This window comes from Thermobia domestica, chromosome 7 (assembly GCF_964235325.1).
Source record: "Thermobia domestica chromosome 7, izTheDome1.hap1.1, whole genome shotgun sequence".
Classification (NCBI taxonomy): domain Eukaryota; kingdom Metazoa; phylum Arthropoda; class Insecta; order Zygentoma; family Lepismatidae; genus Thermobia; species Thermobia domestica.
The window spans coordinates 151,252,149-151,268,209 of NC_137460.1; the positions used below are offsets into that span (position 1 = coordinate 151,252,149).

The window sequence follows — 16,061 nt, forward strand, 5'->3', positions numbered from 1 at the left end:
ATATTAGTATAGAACCAATAGTTTTCGGGATCATTGAGATGAACAGTGACACTACCAATACTGTTTAAGCCCAAATTCAACTCCGCTATCACCACCATCTGAAGGGGTAGAAAGGGCATCATATGTAAAAACAATATAAAACAATCGAAATTAATACTGAATACTTAGATTTGGGATCGCTAAGCTGATTGGTGATCACCCAATCACATTTATGCCAAATTTAGGCAAGAACAGGCATGTTAGTCAGTCCAGGAATTGACAGAGGCAGCAATGAGGTGTTGTTGTTTATTATTTATTTTACTCATTTCTTTAATTTCAAATTACAAAATCCATATTCTTCCCATGCATGTCAGCTAGATTCGATATCGATAGGGGCGGCAACGTCGAAGTGCTGCTCTTCGTAATTTATTTGATTTATTTTGGACTCCCAATCGATGCTATGCGTAAGTATTGGAAGCCTCACAGAACTACGTCCGTCCGGATGTCTGTCTGTTGACAGGTATCATAGCAAAAACGGTAAGAGAGATCGAGAAACTGTCTTTTCCAATTGATTCAGCATCCCAAAAATAGGTTCCATCTCCTCCGTTAACCCTTTATTCGAACCAGAAGTGGATTAAATTAATCATTTCCCGTTTTAATGTTTATCGTCATAGAACAGAAACATTAATAAAAAGCAACAACTGTTCATTTGCGATCGATTCAGAGTCTTAAGAAAATAAATCACAACAACCCCCTGTCTACCTATAACTCTCTACAGAAACTAGAAGTGGCTGAAATTTACCATCATTTCCGGTTCCAATACTGATATTCACAGAGAAAAAACGATAAAAGATATCGAAAACAGTTCTCCTGCAATCCATTGAGCGTCTCAAAAAAGAGACACATCTTCTTCATCAACCCTCTATTCAAACCGAAGTTGTAGAAATCAACAATTTCCGGTTTCAATGCTGATCCTCTTAGAGCAAAAACGGTTAGAGACAACAAGATGTGGTTTCTTACAATCGATTCAGCGTCCCAAGAATAGGTTCCATCTCTTCCGTTAGCCCTCTATTCAAACAGGAGATTGAAGAAATCAACCATTTTTGGTTTTAACGTTGATTTCCAAAGATCAGAAACGGTAAAATTTATCAAGAAGTGTTCTTCTGCAATTGATTCAGTGTCCAAAGAATAGGTTCCAACTCCTCATTTAAAGCTATATTCTACCCAGAAATGGTACAAATAAACGATTTCCGGTTTTAACAATGATCCCCATAGAGCAAAAACGGTAACAGATATCGAGACGCGGTTCTTTTGCAATCGATTCTGTGTCCCAAGAATATGTTCTATCTCCTCTGTTAACCCCCTATTCGAACCGGAAATAACATAAATCAATCTTTTCGGTTCCAACGTTGATTTCCATAGAGCAAATTCGGTAAGAGATTTTAAGAAACGGTTTTCGGACAGATTCAGGGTTACGAGAATGAGTTTTGTCTCAACTTTTTCTACCTGTTGAAAGGGGTGAAAATTTACGGGTAGAATATACCTCGCGATCGAGCTCGAGGTTTAAATCACGGTAGCACCCTCGATACTGACACAAACACATGGATTCAAATGCGTAAGCGCATGTTGAAGATGTACACTACATCGCGGCCTAGAGGTCGACCGCGAGAGTGAATTAGTGATAGCGATGATAAACAACCGAGTTTGCTTTAACATCGGGGCATCGCTTGTTCAGCAGGGGCATCGCTGTGGCTCGTGTTCTCATTGGTCTCCCTGAAGCGCTCCACGGAATAAAGTCTTCTTCATTTGTTTAGAATTTCGTCTGTAGAGGATTGTGTGAGTATGTGCTCGTGTGAGTATTTCACTGCACTATTAAATTTGATTATGAAAGTCATATTAGTAGAACTATTGAGGAATGTTCCAACAATATGGGAAAAGAAACACAAACATCATAATAGGCACGTTTTAAATAGAGAATGGAAGAAAACAGTAACTGAAATGGGAATGTCAGATAAGTTATTCATATTTATTTGAGAATTATACTTTAGCTTATTATTATATAAGACAGTGGCAGTTACAGGGAGAGGGCTCTCGGGCTGAAGTCCGTAAATTGTGGAATTTCTAAAGAAAAAAGAAGCTACTGTTAATCATATCTATACTTAAAAACTTCACACCCCACCCCCAATTCCTAGATTAATAAAAAAGGGGAGTTTCTTCCAAATTCGTTACTAATATAAGGTAAAGAAATACCTGTAAGAACAGGCGCGTATCCATAGGGAGGAAACGTTTAATAATGGAATTGCAGTGACGAAACTTCATTTGCTGAAGTTAATACCCCCTCTACCTCGAAACCTGAAGACATACCTGTTTTTATTATAATTATTATTTTACTAGGAAATGATTTCTCGCTTAGTGCTAAAAGAGGAGATTTCTTCACAGAAAATTTAAAAAAAATGTAAAAATCTTTGATTTATTGATAGTGATGGACAAGAGATGAGACTCAAATATTTTTGCGAAACAAGAGACGAGACTTTGGCATTTCTCATGTCTCGTCTCGCGTCCATCCCTATTTATAAACTTTTTGGTCCTTTCAATTTCAAAATGTCGTTTTCCAGTGATTTTTATGTAATAATTTCACACGCGTCAAAGTAATGTTTCTCCTCAAACTGAGACCTTATAGCGAGGGTGCAACCTCCTTGCTATGTGCGCCCTTCATCCATCTAGATCTAGACATCGAGGTAGCGACCGCGGCTTAAACCTCGACCTAGATGGCGAGGTGTCTTCGGTATGTCTTTACCCTAAGATTTTTCGGTTACGACACTAATCGCATAATGGACGAAATAGAAAGATAGCAATACACAGTTTTTGATGTAGATTCAGTACAGTAGAAATACAAGGTGCCCACATGAAACCCTCCTGATTACAAATATTAATTGCATGGAAACTATTAGTGCCAAAGAATAATGGTTTGCGACATTTTGAAGAGCAACTCAAACAGGTGTTCAGTAACAAAGTTTATAGGATTTTTTGTTATTTGTTGCAAATGTTCATGAACAAAGATGGCAACAGCACAAAAGAGCGCAGTGTAAGGTGTGGTTGATTGAGACTAAATCACCAATTACCGTGCAAAGGAACTTTAGACAAAAGTACTAACGGGGTCAAGACCATTAAAACATGGTTTGAGACATTTTTAGCCATGGGGAGTGTCAACCGACAGCTTGGCTCAGGCAAAGCACGAACGTCTGAGGAAACTGTGAATGAGGTCAGGGAGGCCTCCACTAAAAGCCCAACAAAGTCAGTTCGCAGAGCGTCACGGGAGCTGAACATCCGACGTTCCACGGTCCATAAGGTGCTCCATAAACGACTGCGTTTGTATCCATGTAAGGTCCAAATCCTTCAGGCATTACAGCCCGATGCCCTACCAAAAAGATTCAGGTTTGCAATGGAGATTCTCGGACGGATCGAGGATGATCCCGATTACTTGGGAAGGGTGATTTTCAGTGATGAGGCAACCTTCTACACATCAGGCAAGGTGAATCGTCACAATGTGCGCATTTGGGGTTCCGAAGCTCCATACGTTGTTCGTGAATATATAGAGAATGCGAGGTGTGCTTTGGGACGTGACAGAATTATCGGACCATTTTTCTTTCTGGGGCACACAATAACTGGTCCCGTTTATCTGGACATGCTTGAACACACTGCTTTTCCACAGCTACTCCCTTTGCAACCAAACGTGATATTCTAATAGGATGGTGCTCCACCGCAATGGTGTTTAGATGTTCGTAGGGCTTTAGACCGAACGTTTTCACAGCGATGGATTGGACGTGATGGACCCACTCCTTGGCTACCACGATCTCCCGACATAACCCCTATAATTTTTTTCCTATGGGGCTATGCCAAAGACACAGTCTACGCCACATATGTACGTGATATTCCTGCTCTTTGTCACAAAATAAAAGAAGCCATCAACTCGATCACACCGGGCATGCTACACAACACATGGCAGAACATTGAATATTGACTAGACATTCTGAGAGCTACTAACGGGGCCCATACAGAAGCGCATACACAGACAAAAAACTGAACTGCTCTTCAAGATGCCGCAAATCCTTATTCTCTGGCACTAACAGTTTCCATGTAATTAATATTTGTAATCAGGGAGGTTTCATGTGGACACCCTGTATTTTTCACTTCTGATTTTATTTCTTTATTGCAACCGGAAGCGATAGAAATCAATTATTACTTTCAGATTTAATGTTAAGCTCCATAGAGCCAAAGCAGTAAGATATAGCGAGTAATGTTTTTTTTATATGGATTCAGCGTCCGAGGAACCGATTGTATCCTTTGATCTTATTCCCCTATTGCAACCTATTACTTATACATGTTCTACTTCAAATTTGAATATTGAATTCCCATAGTTTGGAAATCTATCGTAGTTTTACACTGCAAAATAAAACTCACTTGTCTTCATTTTCAATCTGTGTAAACTTTATTCTTCCCGTGCATGTCAGTTGGCCTGGGAATTGGCACAGACGACAAGCGTTGTTCTTCGTTATCACTCATTTATTTACTTTCAAATATTTTAGATATGTGAAGAATGGGCATTCATGCTAGTTAAGTATAAAAAATGTGCTGCGTTAACTTAACAAGCATCAAGTGTTATATGTAAAATAAGAATCAAGAGAACCTTTTGTGAAGATTTTCTATTATTATTATAACCATCAAAATTTGAAAGCATCGATTTTGAACCAGACACACACTTATATTTCCCCTTTATTTGTACCCTAATATTTCAATTTTCCTATACATCGTTGGCATAAATTGGCTCACCCTTAAATTTTAAGGATCACCATTTAAAAAGTAATAAAATAAAATAAAAAGTACAAAAAATATTGCTTTTTCTCTTTCAATAGTCTTGCATTCAATCCTAAACATAACTTTATAATGAATATATGAATATGAATATGAATACATATGAAATGTGAATATGATTTGCAAAGGTACAAACAAACAATTGAAAAAGAGAAAAAGAAATGATGTAATTCTATATCTAATTTAATCGGAAACAGCAACCATTTTGATTGACATACTGTACGTAACTTATATTTACGATTGACATACATAATTTATATTTACAACTACTGTGTATCCTTACCTGATTCGCATCATTTTGGAACTGACATAACTGGACGCATTGCTCCAACTTGACGCGCTTCATTTCTGCTAAGTCTTCTAAGTCCATTTCTCGCTCGTGCAAGAACTCCAATAAAACTTGGACTCTCGTTTGAGCTGAATATTGACTATCGGCCATTAACGATACACCAGATGTTTCAAAGAGCTGGAGAGAAAAATGAATCTCTTATTTAAGAAAAAACAATACACAAATAATGAGTTTATATATATATAAAGACCTTCAGCTTTCTTCTTTTTACTATTAAATGCTCTTAATGTAATAACCTTCGATCGACATTTGGTACTTATGACACTCCTTCAAATAAAATTCCTAGTGATTTTAAATTACATACTGCTGTTAATAATACTGAAATAAATAAAATGAGCCATTGACTTGACATTCTACGAACTATCCTTTTATTAATTATTTATTTTTTCAGTTATAGGATGTTTCCTAGTTCGATATAGTTTTAAAATTTGCGTAATAAAGATTTTACTAGATATTATATGATGCCTCAATCAAAAAACTGCATATCAACAAACGTGCAATTCAATGTACTAACGAAACGATATATGATTTTCGATCATTGATCTTTTCACTGATTGTGAACAGTACAAATTTTTGCAACACGCTCCATATTAACCTTACATTCCTAGTAATAATCTCATTTGTAACAGATATGTAACAACGTTCTTATTCATGCTAGTTTGAACTTATTGTAGAATGTTGTTTCACATTGTTCATTCACGCTTCGTCAGATAAATTATAATAAACAACACTAGTTCATATCGATTAGGCTCCATATAGCTGTCAGGTTTTCATTTTTTTTTTTTTTTTTCTATTTCTATTTAACGGTCGTTTCATGCAAAAGTGGGTAAACCACCTCAATTGTAAAATTAACAAAAAATGGCTACTTACCAATGAATCCTCCCTTGAAAAATTTTAAAGGTTTTGACGTTTCGGAACTCTCAGCTGGTTCCTTCCTCAGTGGCAAGGTAAAAAGGATAATACGGAAAGGAGAAAAAAAGGAGTAAAACCAGAATACATACCACTATATAAAAGTAACGTACGAAAAAAATCCTGAGATGAATAGAGCAGAATGAAAAAAGAATGAACTGAATAAAAAAGAACGTGGTGTCTGTGTTAGGCCACTTTTGCTAGATCCAAAGTATGCATCAAAGGTAGGTATCCAAGTTCGATCAATGTTGCCAGTATCAAGGTTCAATGCAGGTTTGTATTTATGAATAAAGAACGATTCTTTAATTTCCCGTTGTTTTTTCGATTTTGCTGAATCTATTACCTTAACTTGTTTTATATTATGTGAATATTGTTTTAGATGAAGCGCTAAACCTGACATGCCTTCTTCATGTGACTTTCTACCTGCATTGAACCTTGATACTGGCAACATTGATCGAACTTGGGTACCTACCTTTGATGCATACTTTGGATCTGGCAATAGTGGCCTAACACAGACACTACGTTCTTTTTTATTCAGTTCATTCTTTTTTCATTCTGCTCTATTCATCTCGGGATCTTTTTTGTACGTTACTTCTATATAGTGGTATGTATTCCTGGTTTTACTCCTTTTTTCTCCTTTCCGTATTAATCCTTTTTACCTTGCCACTGAGGAAGGAAAAAGCTGAGAGTTCCGAAACGTCAAAACCTTTAAATTTTTCAAGGGAGGATTCATTGGAAAGTAGCTTTTTTTTTTTTTTTTTTTTTGTTAATTTTGAATATCCCCCCCATGCGCCCATGTAATTATAACCTCAATTGTAATTTATTAGGTAGTACAAAAGTTTTGGAATTAATCAAAAGTTAAATACATGAAATCTGTATAAGTGATCATAAAAGCGGTTTGACTACATATAAACGTCGGTGTTAATTGCAAGCAGTATTTGATCCCTTAAATGCTTATAAATTACGATTTGTCAACATTGCTATATGTGTCTGCAGTCAATTGTTTATCAACTATAAATGATTATTGTTACGAAAATAGGATTGTGTAAACAATTCAACATAATTCGTAATAATTTATATGTATGTTTAATTATTATTATTATATATTGAAATTTAGATTTAAGTCACTCCCGTCAGACAAAATATGTATAGTTCGTCGCTGCAGCGAAGTGATTTTATTTATAAAGCGGAAATATCGTGAAAATAACACTCTCCAATCTCTTAAATAGAGCAAGACGCGTGTGACATTTCTTTGTGACAAGTGTGAAGTACGTAAAAGTGACCTTTGATTTCTATTAATTTTATAGTTGGTGAACTGTCTCCCTGAATCGGTCCATGTATAATTGTTATTCATTATTACCGAGATCAAATTAGACATATCTTACGTATATTCTGTAAACTAAATCTTCCAATTATACCTACATTGGACCAGATCGCTATCGAGACATTGATTTCTCTGCAGAAGAAAAGCATTAGCAAAAATAATACAAGAAAAGGACTAATATTATTTTCTTTTCCTTAATGACGTCAAAATTCTATGAGTTCTGCCCAGAATATGTCCTGCCTGTCATACAAATACCGCACAACATCTGTGTTTCATACCACACCATGTTTGATTTCCTTATTCAAGCTCTGAAGAACTTGGTTACAGATTTTCCATTCGATGAAAAAATATTGTTCAATATTTTCTGCTAAGATATAAATAACAAGAAGTGCACGGTAGGTCTCTGTTTTGATTGTAAAACTGATTTCGAGGCACTACTTCGGAGTGATGATATGGGTTAATTTTGTGACGTGGCAATAGTAACAGATAGGATGGATCACTTGAAGACATTATAAATGGGTTAAAAACCCAATTTAACAACTTAGTTAAAAATGTTCAGTTCCGCTATTCTGAATAAAGAAACACCTATGTCTAGTAAAATGAATGTAGATCGAAAATATTCAATAATATCTTCTGCAAAGGATGAGATTCCAGCAGCTCACCAGAATCATCATGTCTTGCGCATGGTAGCAAGACACACCAATATATGGTCACTAGGCAGGCAAGATAAGTCACGAGTTAATTCACAAGAAAAATTATTTGTGGTGTTCCTGATGATTGTTATACAAAAACTAGACAATAAGTATCCTAAATTAGCGAAAAATAAGATTTTCTCTAACGGCAACGCAGTTCACAATTTAAAAATCGCCAAACTCTTCATTATCTTTGTTACTTCAAATAAGACTTTGGTGTAAAAGATAAATGGAACTTCTTTGTCAGTTTCCATGTATAGAGGCAGTAGACAAAATTGGATCATATATTAATGGCAGTCATGGGCTCAAGTTAAAGCTAGATCTGTGATTTTAAATTTTGCTGTTGACTTCTATCATTGTGTAAAACAGCTCTCCGAAATAAGAATACTGTATGCATTTGCTGAAGAAATTTACAATTGCAAACAAATGTTACAATGTAAGTGGAGCAACACAGTTTCAACACCCTGTTACTCTCAAAATATCACTTCAACGAAAATTATATTCTGGTGCGAAGAATAGCACGAAAATAATAAAAGAAATTTCGATCAGTGTGACTGACACCTTCCGTGCAAAACTTCAAGTAACGTTCGAAGTTATTTCGGTTGGGTATTTCTTGTTGGTATCACTATCAGTCGAGGCTGCAAACCGCTCCAAAGTAACAGTTCTGAGTGAACAGTACATGGTTGCTGCATTAAGATTGATTATAAAAAGAAAGAACTTTCATTGAAATATATGCATCCACTCCGGATTTACTGGATTTCGCGTGAAGAGGATGGCATTTTGTTTGAAAGCTTTGATGTAGTTAGGAACTTATCAATAGCCTTGGACCATTTCAGATTTGAAGATTTAAGGCGAGAGGGACTTTCCTTTGTTTAATTTAATGTATTACAACAAATATGTAACCTTAATCTTGTGATATAGGAACTTTGCACGTGTTCCGTATTGTTTTAGCTCAGTGGAATTATCGTAATGTATATCGGTCTGTATATCTGGTTATAACAGCATATATAACCTAAATGCTGTTATAATATTATTGTAGAGCTGAAAATAAATCGTTACCGTTTGAAAATAAAATAAACTCCTCCTGATTTATTTCATAGAAATTTCTAATGACTTTTGGTAGCTTGTGAAGTCATGTAACAGGAAAGTCACACCCATCATAACTTCTTAAATACATATATATGTACAAGATAGGCGGGAATTAACTTCTTGTTGAAAATTGTTTATAACTTCTTTTTTTAAATATTTAACCAAATTTCACGAAACAAAAAGTTTTTTGTTTCTTACAATGGTAGAATTGTTATGCACTGCTAAAATACCACATAAGCACCGACATTATCCACCAATATTTATAAACGGTTATGATGCTTGTAACATACTTTTACAGATACTCCAACGGTATGTTTGCTTTTTCAAACAACCACACTCGGATCCTCTCTTGCCCAGTAATAACAATTGTACCGGTTAATACTCCCCCAGCCCCCTCCTACACATGAACCACGGCTTCACCTGACCATAGAATACTATCTTAAAGATCGAACCAGTTTTCATACCAAGCAAGTGTTATTTCCCCATACTCCAACCAGTGATCACAATTTTTCGGCGATAATTCCCTGGCAGTAATGTGGTTTCCATGGACGAAAATGCAACTCTTCCTTCAGAACAGTTCGGATTGTGTATCAGGTTAAACCATTTCTGCAAGAAGCCTGTCTTTGTGATTTCTGAGAACTTATAGTGAACATTTTCTGAACTACTTGCACACTTTTTCCGTCCTAAATGTTAAAGGACGATAGCATCTCCTAATATCTACTATAGAACCGTGTCCTAGCTTTAAGTTCCAATTCCTTATGGTCTTCGTATCTACCGAGGCACAAGGTTCTTTCACACTTCGCCACCATCTCTGTGCTTGTACCACGGACTGCCATACTTGTACCAGGATGCCAGGTGAACCTGCTAACACAAAGTTAGACGCTGTGTCTAGGTCCATCACTGATACAATTACATAACTGAGATATCAAGTAATAAATTGTACTATTATAAAGAAGAAAATGTTTTTTTGTTTCATGAAAACTGGTTAAATATTTAAAAAGCTATAAACAATTTTCAATATGGAGTTAATTTCCGTCCACCCGGTATATTTTTAAGCAGTAAGTTAATTTTGAAAACGACATGATTAGAGACCTATCTATCTGTCGAGGGAAAAAGGAAAGAAAGAAACCAAACTCATGTACATAAATATAGCGAAAAAACAAATTCGCAGGTAACGACCACTCATCTGAATGCTGCACCTGTCACCATGGAATAACCGTTAATATAATTTTAATTAAAGGAAATACATGTCTCCAATATAAGAAACTTCAAATCACATTACAAGAAACACTGTATATATCAAGAACACAAAAACACATCTTGATTTCTAGTTATAAATCACTGTATTTATAAGTATGATGACCACATATTCATTAGCATACAAAATCTTTTCTATCTCACAATCTCTCTGTGCATTTCTTCTGTTAGAAAGTAGTGAAATCCCAGATGGAGCTCATCCTATAGATATACAGTGGTGCATATTGGAATTTGCTAAAACAAACTGTTGTGGCTTTCAAAGGTAATATACGAGGCAGATCCGCCTACTGAAAAGTTCATTTCGAAGTAGTACAACGATTTCACTAAGAACAGGTATACATGTGACCGCAACAAAGGAAAGGATGTCAGTCTCGGAGCAAGTTCTAGAAGCTGCAGAGAAGTCTTTTTGTGCAGCCCCAGGATGGTCACCGCGAAAACCTAGCCAAGAGTTATACGTCCCGTAAAGCACCATAAGCAAGATTTTATGCAGACGCTTGCGTTTCACCAATTGGCGCAAAAGTTATACTAATAGACAATGAAACGAGATTTGAATTTTGCGGGAATCTCCAAGCATCAATAGAAAACATCGATACCCTGCTGTTGAAGATCATTTCAGTGATGAGGTGATCTTGAACCTAAGTAGAAAGGTCAAGAGTCACAATATGAAGATACAGGTGAGTGAGAAAAGGCATGCCACTTTGGACGTTAAAAATGAGTCTTCATAAATTAACGTTCTAAGCTGTATCAGAGCTGACTGTATACGATTCATTTATTTTTGAGGTACACACTGTTACTGGGCAAAGTTACCTGGAAATTCTAACAAACTGGTTGATTCCAGAACTAGCTGCGAGGTTTATGATATTTTTCAGCAAAATGGAGCACCGCAGACCTGTTATTTCGCTGTCTGAAAATTTCTCAACAATCAATTCCCACACAGATGGATTGGCCGCGATTAACAAAGTGATCAGATGGTCTGCAAGTGGTCCTCAATGTCAATGGATCTAAATCCCTGTGACATTTTCCTTTGGGGTTAGTGAAGAACAATATGTACCTCCAATACCTATAACCACGGATGATCTACCAAGTGTGTTTGATATCAACTGATACCGCATGAAGCTTTACGAGTGGATATCATTGTGGTCACCAATATATAAAAATATTACAATGAAATTACGAGAAAGAGCTTTGAACATCCAAAAAGAAATGTACAACTCGACAATGTGCACTCAACGCTGCGGTTATTTTCTTCTTTTTTGTGGAGTTCGCATCGCTCTCCTCATAGTCCTGAGTCAACATAATATTTGCGTCCCGACCGACAATCAAACTCAAGACTAAGTACAGCGAAGACATGCATGCTAACTACACGACAATACGGTACCTTAATATTCTTATTTTGAAAAACTAATCTGATCTAGTAGAGACTTTACTTCGACGATAATATAAAGATAAGTAATAGATATATGTATGATTCAAGAAGATAAAATTGAAGTTTACTACTCACCTGCGCTAATTCTTGCCCTCGTTGCAACACCTGAAATGTTGTGTTTTGCATGTGAGATACACTTTCATTGTGAAGCCTCAACAACTGCTCAGCCTTCTGAATGTCTGCACTCAATTCACTGTGTTGCAGTTCTTCGGACCACATTTCTAGTTGTGATGATACCTGTAGACGATAAATATTGTATTGAAAAACGTGAGCTACATTTCCAAATGTACATCATCAATAGTTTTGTTCCAAAGGAAAATCGTATAATTATGTGTAGAAAAACAGATGTGTGTTCAAAACTTTACACTAAAATTGTTTTCTTCAAATTAATAGGTAAACAATACACAAGATAACAAGAAATTATATGTAGTATATTCTTTTGATTCCTCTTCAATCGCTAAACCCGAATACAAAACTGTAAACATCTTCAAATCTAGTTTCCTTTCCGATACAAATTACACATAAAATCGTGAATAGGGTATCGAAAAATAATTTTGGGATTTTGAACGAGAGAGAAAACATTATTCTAAGGGTTCCACGTGGAAATGCACAATTTTTTTTATCCTCATAATATACCTAGGTAATTTCACAAATCGGACAGATACTAGTAGTTTCATGTGTGTGGCATTTTGTTTGTAGGCCTACAGGATTAAAACAGAATTTCGTTCGAAGACCAGAATCAGGTGAGTTCATTCACAGGAAATAATTTTAAGCTTTTAATATTCTGAAATGTGACGCAGGTAGCCAAAACAATGAATTCCGTCGTGATTGTATTTTACGTTAGCGATGCCCCAGCCTTTTTTTTTTTTTTTTTTTTTTTTTTTTTTTTTTTTTTTTTTTTTTTTTCCAGAAATAGATTGATAAGAATAGTCCCCACAGCTACACCACAACGGTCGGAGCCAATTTACATGTAGTGATTATCAGCACCTGTAGTTTAGATTTAACTCAATAATATAGGGGATGATCGGAGATAGAAGCTGACAAAACCTCCCCTGCATCTTACATAATACCAGATTATGCTTGGAAATGCATTAATTAAGTTCAACACTTAGCTTAATGGTGAAAAGGGGTGAAATAGCAACAAGAGATTAACTGTGGGACAAGCATAGTATTTCTTTAACGTGACAATCATTGGTCCTTCCTCGGTAACATGGAAGATGGCGACGCGGCTACGGCTCGACAGACGGCTCTCAAACACAATGATGCAGAGACAAACATAATTCATAGACGATGGATCATCGTGTCTACAGCCTAGGGGCGACGATATCGAATATCAGTTGTGGAAACTCGATCTGGTTTGATCCAACGTTGGAGACGACTGCTTTAGCGGGGCTGAACCTCGACGAAGACTAGCAGCAGTTTCCCAGCCGGGAGACAATCTCTTGTCTCCAAGGGTGGAAGTGTGAACCTGTACACCTCACTAGAAATCTGCCACGATTGCTCTGATTAATTGATTTTGTTCGAACCATCGAGTGACGTAATGTTGTTACCTTTCAGAGGTCTGTGTCAAGGGAAAATAGATGCTTTTCTCAATAGAATGTGGTTGCTGAAGAAAAAAGACTGAGTCTGTCACTTTATTTTCAATATTTTACAAGCTGATGAAACGAAGAAGGTGATTTTACAAATGTTTGGCTGTCTGGGTACACCACTAATATTATATATATATATATATATATATATATATATATATATATATATATATATATATATATATATATATATAATTAAAATGAAGTGATCGTTTTGAATTGAACAAATGTATGTTTCCAAACTTCTTGAAAATTAAAGAACCAAATGAAGTAGATCGTGGTGGCAAACGAGTGCCTTCACAAACTGAAGATTTCCATACTTTCAATCTATATGACCATAATTTTCTTTAGTATATTCAGGCATGTCTCACTCATAATATTCTTACAATGCAGAAAAAAATCTGAGAAAAAATAATCCGGTTCAAATTAAAATTAGATCAAAATGGTTCTGAAAGAATATATATATTAGCTCCACATACAAAATGTCAGTTTTTCTCTGTAACTTACTTTATACGCTGTCTGCTATACCAATCAGAAACATATCCGTACTCAGAGATTGCCTTTGGAAGGTAGAGATTAGGAATGTCTCTTGCTGAGTTGCCAGTGACCAAGTGTCAGTGGGTATTAATGTTCCTTGAATGTGTTCGAACTTTAGTGGTTTGTAAAATGGAATATATCTTGATTATTTCTGTTTTTATCCTGGTTGCGTTCATTGGTGAAATATACAATGGTAAATGTAGCAGATGGAAAGTGCTCTGCATATTTAGTGAGTAACATTTGAGAAGAAAAAATGTATTATTTAATTTTGTCTGTGATTATGTATATTTGAATATTATTCGGTGCATAAATAAGGAATTGTATTGATAAAATGTTTAATCATTATTTTTCCAATACTAAAACATGTTTAATGATTATTCAATTTCAATGTTTCAATGTTTAATCATGTTTAAAATGCTTAATCATTATTTCAGTTAACAATACTAAAGAGTTATACCCAAGATATTTTCTATTCTATACCCAAGATATATTCCTGATTCCATGCTTTGGCACAATTACCGGTCATTACTATGCAACTGATGTATATGTGCTATTGCTTGCCTGGATATACAGTTAAGTGATAATGAAGTACAGCACTACCTTGTGGCATAATACGCTAAGTCCATAGTATTAGTAAAATCCTTCATTCGGATACAGGTTGGTTGTTGCAGATATGTACCTTTTTTTCTTCCAAGAATACGATATGTGCCCAAACAATAAAAATTGTCTTTGTTTGAGTCTAATGCAAGAGAGATCCCAAACCTACTAGCGGAAGAGAATCTTAAGACGACTTGGAAAGATGATGATGATAATGGACTCCTCCTAAATATCCTGCGAAAAAAGGGAACCATCTAAAATCAAAAATAAATGTAGATATTTGACAGAAACATGATTAGAATAAATGTTTACCATCTCAGCTACAATTTCATCAGTTTGAGATAGATAACTATTCGTCTCAGTGATTAATTAAAATCACTTTTAGGCGTTCCAATGTCATGGCGAAAACAAACGGATTACATTATTATTTCTGTTTCACTGTAGTTTCTTAGTTCAACACCAAAACGTGCATAAAATTTTGTACCTTATTTGGATTCGACAATTAGACCTGTTTCTTACGAACCTGCCATTTCTGTACTCATTCTGCCTGTTAATCTGAATAATGTTACATCTAATGTTTCTGTTGGAATAGATTGTAACTACAATGGAAGTGTCGGTAACGAAAACCCCAAATCCTTTCACAAAGATGGAAGCTGAAGATTCTAGTAAAAGAACAAGGTCTCTCAAATGAAGGTGCGAAAATCATATGGTCATGCCTAAAAGAAAATTACTTGTTCGTAAGGCTACCCTCATTTGCGATGTGCAGGACACGATTTGCTGTACTATACTGACATTACAACTAGGAGCACTTAAACCAAGGTATTGGATCCAGTGAATTGAATTATCAAGCAAGAATTTGGAACGTGTTTTCTTCCACATTGGAAACAAGTAGCTACAATTCCTCTTGCCTACTCTGTTACGTACATTGAAAGAGTTATATGAGAGTCTCGAGTTGACAGTTCAGAAACTGAAACACGCACATTGCAAATGCATTATAATTATAAGTTTAGGGACTGTTACTGGGATTGCAGTTTGAGAATATGATTTTCCTTTTCCAGTCTAGTCTGAGAGACGTTGGTTGACCCACAGGAAGTTGATGAGAAGCAAAATCCAGAAAACAGGGAAATGGTTGAAACAATGCGGACAAACTTCCAAAAGTTGGAACGCAACGCGAGTCCCAAAATAACACACATTGCAGTCCCATTTAGACACATTTTCAGTGAACACTGAAGCGAAGAGCACGGTGGAAGACTGCATCAGAAGGTGAACATTATAGAACAGCGTGATTAAGGTCATTCATATGTAAACATATTACGAGACTGTTCCGGTCTACAACTGAGAAGAAATGGAGAGATTTAAAATATTAGCTCTGCTTTCAATGATATTAATGCTTTTCATTTCTTTAACTTTATATATTTCGGTAAAAGTAATCTTGCCCATT

The 16,061-nt window shown here is 35.8% G+C and overlaps 1 protein-coding gene across 6 annotated transcripts in view; it reads right to left on the minus strand.

Moving 5' to 3' along the window:
• The window catches only part of trio (trio Rho guanine nucleotide exchange factor), a 1,041,517-nt gene that overhangs the window by 375,615 nt on the left and 649,841 nt on the right, over positions 1–16,061 (minus strand). For all 6 annotated transcript variants that reach the window (XM_081765424.1, XM_081765422.1, XM_081765425.1 and 3 more), the window contains 2 exons: positions 11,973–12,134; positions 5,135–5,317 (listed from right to left, as the gene is read on the minus strand). In XM_081765424.1, the coding sequence (XP_081621550.1) occupies positions 5,135–5,317; positions 11,973–12,134 (345 nt within the window). The remainder of the gene's footprint in view (positions 1–5,134; positions 5,318–11,972; positions 12,135–16,061) is intronic.